The sequence below is a fragment of the Neomonachus schauinslandi genome, chromosome 7 (assembly GCF_002201575.2).
Source record: "Neomonachus schauinslandi chromosome 7, ASM220157v2, whole genome shotgun sequence".
Lineage (NCBI taxonomy): Eukaryota > Metazoa > Chordata > Mammalia > Carnivora > Phocidae > Neomonachus > Neomonachus schauinslandi.
In genome coordinates, this window is record NC_058409.1 from 26,347,254 (window position 1) to 26,353,895 (window position 6,642).

Genomic DNA, 6,642 nt, shown 5'->3' on the forward strand with positions numbered 1-6,642 from the left:
TTAAATGCAGAAATTGAGTAAATAGGATGTTATTTCCCAGTTCAGTGTATTGGTTGCCTACAAGAGTGTTTTCCTACCAGGAACAGTCATATACATTTGTTTTAGAATGCCTGGGACTACAGAACTATTGCAGTGATTACTTGCTTTTTTTTTTTAAAGATTTTATTTATTTATTTGAGAGAGAGAATGAGACAGAGAGAGAGAACATGAGAGGGGCGAGAATCAGAGGGTGAAGCAGACTCCCTGCTGAGCAGGGAGTCTGATGCGGGACTCGATCCTGAGACTCCAGGATCATGACCTGAGCTGAAGGCAGTTGCTTAACCAACTGAGCCACCCAGGCGCCCCATTACTTGCTTTTCTTATGGCTCAAGAATTCATGTTCCCAGGGAATGTGACCAGTTTAGCCACTAAAGGTTTAGTACAACAGAGGGCTACCCAGATCCCTCTGTCTAGATTTGCCTTGGAAGCCAAAGGGATTAGGAAAGGAAAGCAAGGAGAATATATCAATCCCAAGAATTGAATAGAGCAAAAACCCTATGGCTCTTGTACTTAAAATATCTCAGCCGCACAGCCTCATCCCCTATGCTTTAGGAGAGTCATATATGCACGTTACAGGCCCCCCGTAAGCTAGTGCTGGGCATGGCTGACCTTCTGTGTTCCTCCTTTTTCTTGTGTTCTAGCCCCAAGCCATCAAAATCTTTTCTGTCCGTCCTGATGTTTCCAGTCCTGTGCCCTGGATGTATGCTCTTGGCTCTTAGAACCCCAGAGAACTTTGCTTTTTCCTCTTATATGACCCTTAACTTAGTCTTAACACATTAGTAAGGGATTTTGTCTATCAGATGTGGATACTTCTTTTTTTTTAAGATTTTATTTTTTATCTGAGAGAGAGAGAGAGAGAATGAGCAGTGGGGAGGGGCAGAGAGGGAGAGAGAGAGAAATAGACTCCTTACTAAGCAGGAAGCCCAATGTGGGGCTTGATCCCAGGACCCGGAGATCATGACCTGAGCCAAAGGCAGATGCCTAACCAACTGAGCCACCCAGGCACCCCCAGAGAAAGGAAGGGCTTTTGTCTGCTCTAGCTCTGGTATCTCCCAGATTTAGCCTGGAGTTTCACAGTTTCTGTGTACTTGTATCCCTTTCACTGAACTGAGGTGCTTAGTCTCCCTGGGAAGACAGGATCTCAGCATAGATCAGCTAGGGAGTATTTGACTCTGGGGGCCTGCAGGCTAGTAATATATTAGAATGCCCAAGAACGACATCATAAAGCAAGAGTTCCTTTTGTGGGCCCTGCTCTGTGGCCTCTTGGAATCTAGATGCCAAGGAAATCCCTAAGCAGAGATTTTCTGTTGGATGATCAAAGCAAGGAATAAAAATTGAGAATTTGGAAAATGTCTCAACAGTTTCATTACCAGAACAATACAAGAGTCACTTCTAGCTCGCTGTTGGATAATCCATCAGTGGCGTTCTGTGCGAGATTCGGGAAATTTCAGTAAATATTCTTTCTTTCTTTTTTTTTTTTTTAATTTATTCATGAGAGACAGAGAGAGAGAGGCAGAGGCAGAGGGAGAAAGAGGCTCCCTGCAGAACAGGGAGCCTGGTGCGGGACTTGATCCCAAGACCCTGGGATCATGACCTGATCCGAAGGTAGATGCTTAACTGAGCCACCCAGGTACCCCAAATGTTCTTTGTTTCTATTGCTTGTTAAGAAATGTGCAGATTGCAGCTTGGGGGCATTTGGCTGCCCAAAGCGAGGTGCATGCCCTTGACGGTCTGCTTTCTCTCAACTGGTGAGGTTGGTGAAGGCTCAGCCAAACGTTTTGCTTCTTTGGCTTTAATATCATGACTGGCTAGTTAAGTCAACATTCAGTCACGCTCTTACTTGACCCATACACTGAATTTGACTCTGTTTAGTCCTTTTATCTTTCTGTCCTTTTTACTTTGCTTTTTTTTTTTAAGATTTTATTTATTTATTTGAGAGAGAATGGGTTAGAGAGAGAGAGAGCATGAGAGGGGGGAGGGTCAGAGGGAGAAGCAGACTCCGTGCTGAGCAAGGAGCCCGATGCGGGACTCGATCCTGGGACTCCAGGATCATGACCTGAGCCGAAGGCAGTCGCTTAACCAACTGAGCCACCCAGGCGCCCTTACTTTGCTTTTATTAACTGCTGTGTTAGAAAATTTGAAGGTTTTTTGGAGGTAATAGACCTGATCTCAAAACAGACAATGAAAATTATACATCTTGTTTTTATAGATTATAAAAGTACATACATTCTGTATTTACTGTTAGGAGAGTGTGTTCGTTTGTTACATGTAATGAGAAAAAATAATACATACTTTTTGAGAAAAATTGGAAAGCATAGATAAATATAATATAACCAAGAAAAAGAATTACTGTAAGCTTACCATCCATAGGTAGACACTGTCAACATTTTGGCAGGTGTCTTGCTCAGTTTTTTCTACCTGTTTTTGCACAGTTGAAATAATACCGAGTAGAGAATTTTATATCTTGTCTTGTTTTTGTGTTTTGCTATCCAGTGGATCATAAACATTTTTTTAAGCCATGAAAAATGCATAGGCATATTTTAGTATCTATATAATATTCCATGAGATGGATATGCCATCATGTACTTAACCAGTCTTTCTTGTTAGACTTTTAAATTAAACTGTTTCCAAGTTCTTGCTGCTGTAAGTAATGCTGGGATGAACATGTTTGGCCAGAGCCACTTCATTCCAGATTGCATTCTCTTGGGGTAGGTTCCTTGGATTGGAGGTTAAAAGTAGTTCTAAGGCTTTTCAGAGGAGTTGGCCAATTTACACGCCCCCTGGCAGTTTATGAGACTGCCTCATCACACCACACTGTTGCCAGCATTAGATACTATTACATTTAAATCTTTGCTAATTTTGTAAGCAAAAATAATGGCTGTACCTAATTTGCATCCCCCCGGCCCCGTTAGTTGTGCTACTGAACATTTTGGGGAAGTTCATTACCATTTGAACTTATTTCATGAATTGACTGTGTGTTTGCCCATTTTTTCTTAGGGTGTCCAGTTTGTTTTTTTATCACTGATTTGTGAACACTTGTATGGGTGATGATTTGATTATTACCAGTTTTTCCTACTAGACTGACAATATTTAGTTTTGTTCTCCTTATGTCCACAGTGTCTGCTGTTTGCTCTCTTGCCTGGCATTAGTAATCACTCAGTAAAAATTTATTGAAGGCGTAAATGAAGACAATGCTTTGTTTTGCTTGAGAAGGACTAGTAATCATTTTTTTTTCTGCCCAGAGGTCTAAGAGAAGGAACTAAGTAACTGAGTGGGGACAGATCAACTCAGGGGTCATCATACATATTTTATTTATTTTTTATTATGATTTATTTATTTATTTATTTTAAAGATTTTATTTATTTATTTGACAGAGAGAGACACAGCGAGAGAGGGAACACAAGCAGGGGGAGTGGGAGAGGGAGAAGCAGGCTTCCCTCGGAGCAGGGAGCCTGATTCGGGGCTTGATCCCAGGACCCTGGGATCATGACCTGAGCTGAAGGCAGATGCTTAACGACTGAGCCACCCAGGCGCCCCTCATCATACATATTTTAGTCGTCATTCAGTCAGCATTGTGTTGCAATTTAAAAAGCCACACATTTATTTAAGTAATCTCTATACCCAATGTGGGGCTCAAACTCAGAATCGCTTGTTCTACTGACTGAGCTAGCCAGGGGTCCTGCATTGTGTTGCAATTATTTATTTATTTATTTTTAAATTTTTATTTCTTTTTAATTTTTAATTTTAATTTATTTTAATTTTAATTTATTTTATTATAAATTTATTTTTGAAGTTTTTATTTATCTATTTATTTATTTATTTTTTAAAGATTTTATTTATTTATTTGAGAGAGAGACTGAGAGAAAGCATGAGAGGGGGGAGGGTTGGGAGGGTCAGAGGGAGAAGCAGACTCCCTGCCGAGCAGGGAGCCCGATGCGGGACTCGATCCAGGGACTCCGGGATCATGACCTGAGCCGAAGGCAGTCGCTTAACCAACTGAGCCACCCAGGCGCCCCGAAGTTTTTATTTATTTATTTGACAGAGAGATAGACAGAGCCAGAGAGCACAAGTGGAGAGAATGGCAGAGGGAGAGGGAGAAGCAGGCTGTGCACTGAGCAGGAAGCCCGGATGTGGGACTCGATCCCAGGACCCTGGAATCATGACCTGAGCCGAAGGCAGACGCTTAACCATCTGAGCCACCCAGGCGCCCCTGTGTTGCAATTTAAAAGTATATTTAAATTTATATTCACAGAGGGGAGAAAGCAGAACCTCATCTCTACAAAAAGTATGTAATGTTTGGGATCTAGTTCTGTTGTAAGATAATCATACCTCTTATTCAACTTCTTGACAGGAGGAGAGATTCTCAGTGTCAGGCATTTGTGAAGAGAGTCATAATGAGTCGTCTTTTTAAGATGATTATGATTAGCATCGTCTCACTGAATGCCTTTTTTGTGGTCTTGTGGACTGATTATAATACAAAATACAACTTGTTCAGACTTTTTGAGGTAAGCAGACAAAATGGGTAAAGTTTCTTCTGTTTCATCCTTTTTATTTGTGAAAATAAATAAGATTATAAGATTTTTCAGGCATTTTGTTCAAGAAAATTTCCCATAGAAAAGCTCTAAGGACTTAAAAAATAGACTCTAAAGTCTGGAAAGATGGGAGCAATAGTAGCAGTGGTGACATGGTCTTTCAATCTCTCCGAATTTCCTCCTAAAAAAAAAAAAGAAAACCTGGAGCACACCTGGGTGGCTCAGTCCAGTTAAGCATTCAGCTCTCGGTTTCGGCTCAGGTCATGACCTCAGGGTTGTGAGGTTGAGCCCCGTGTCAGGCTCCGCACTCAGCAGGGAATCTGCTTGGGATTCTCTCCCTCTTTCCTTCCCCCGCGTGCGTGCGCTCTCTCTCTCGCTCTAAAAATAAATCAATCAATCTTGAAAAAAACAAAATGGAGCAACTTGGGAGCAAAACCAAAACCCATGGGCAAGACTGAAATCAAAACTAGTTAAAAAGGTATCCTTACTATGAGCCACAACTGCACAGTATTAGCCTCTGAGGGAGAGGAAGCAGAGGACGTTCAGTAAATACTAATTGGAAAATATGGGCTGATGTGAGAACAGCATTTTTTAATTAACATATACTGTATTATTAGTATATAAGGTAGAATTTAAGCAATCTCAAATTACTTAATTTAAGGTAGCATTTAGTGATTCATCAGTTGCATATAACACCCAGTGCTCATTACCTCAAGGGCCCTCCTTAATGCCCGTCACCCTATTACCTCATCCCCCACCCACATCCCCTTCAGCGACCCTCAGTTTGTTTCCTATAGTTCAGAGTCTCTTAGGGTTTGTCTCTCTCCCTCTTTTTATCTTATTTTATTTTTCCTTCCTTTCCCCTATGTTCATCTGTTTTGTTTCTTAAATTCCACATGTGAGTGAAATGATATGGTATTTGCCTTTCATTGACTGACTTATTTCACTTAGCATAATACCTGCTAGTTCCATCTACATTGTTACAAATGGCAAGATTTCATTCTTTTTGATGGCTGAGTAATATTTCATTGTATAAATATACCACATCTTCTTTATCCATTCATCTGACGGTGAACAGTATTTGATATTGGGAAGGGTGTTGTTCAATCCAGTACTGGGTTAGTGCAAGAGGTTCCTGGTAATTTCTGAAGGGTGTATAACAGTCTGGACCTTGTGAACTCTGAAGAGTGACCAGCCAAAGCTCCCTTCAGGGACATTCCCCTCCCCTCCCCGCCCCTGCTCCCCATCCACTTAGAAGAAATAATGGGAGTGGAATAAAAATTGAGCAGGGTAGAGACCCAGAGATGAAGAAAGAGAAGGTCCAGATAAAATTGGAGGAGGGGAATGGAACGAAGAAACCTTAAAAATCAAGCTAGCACATCTTTAAAACAGAAGAGGGAGCTACGTGAAGCTAGAACCACACATTTTAAAAGTTCAGGAAAAGTAATGTCATAGGAAAAAGTATATTATAAAGAGATTGAGGTAAAATTCCACACAGAATTATTATGAAATGAGAAAAGAGAATAAATTGGAGAATAATATCCCTGTAGATAGTAGAAGCCCACCACAAAGACATGTCCACAAAACAGATAAAAACTGTAGCATCTTTCTTTCTTTTTTTTTTTTTTTAAGATTTTATTTATTTATTTGACAGAGAGAGACACAGCGAGAGAGGGAACACAAGCAGGGGGAGTGGGAGAGGGAGAAGCAGACTTCCTGCTGAGCAGGGAGCCCAATGCAGGGCTCGATCCCAGGACTCTGGGATCATGACCTGAGCCGAAGGCAGACGCTTAACGACTGAGCCACCCAGACGCCCCTGTAGCATCTTATTTCAAAACAAGGTAAATGTTTAATAAAATGATACGAAATAGGAAAGAACAGAGGCAAAGTGACAAAACTCAGGAAAGAGTTAGAAATAAAAGTCATTTCAAAAATGAAGATGCAGCTAAGAGCAATTAAACACAACAGGTAATAGCCTAAGAGAAATACTGGATTAATGGAAGAGATTTTAATTTTTTAAAAAAATTTATTTATTTATTTATTTATTTATTTATTTATTTATTTATTTATT

The 6,642-nt window shown here is 40.5% G+C and overlaps 1 protein-coding gene across 1 annotated transcript in view; it reads left to right on the top strand.

The window, feature by feature from the left end:
• The first annotated feature begins 1,388 nt into the window (after positions 1-1,388).
• Positions 1,389-6,642, top strand: part of CATSPER3 (cation channel sperm associated 3) — a 33,068-nt gene continuing 27,814 nt past the window's right edge. The window contains exons 1-2 of the mRNA XM_021702026.1: positions 1,389-1,489; positions 4,391-4,544. Coding sequence (XP_021557701.1) covers positions 1,389-1,489; positions 4,391-4,544 — 255 coding nt within the window. The remainder of the gene's footprint in view (positions 1,490-4,390; positions 4,545-6,642) is intronic.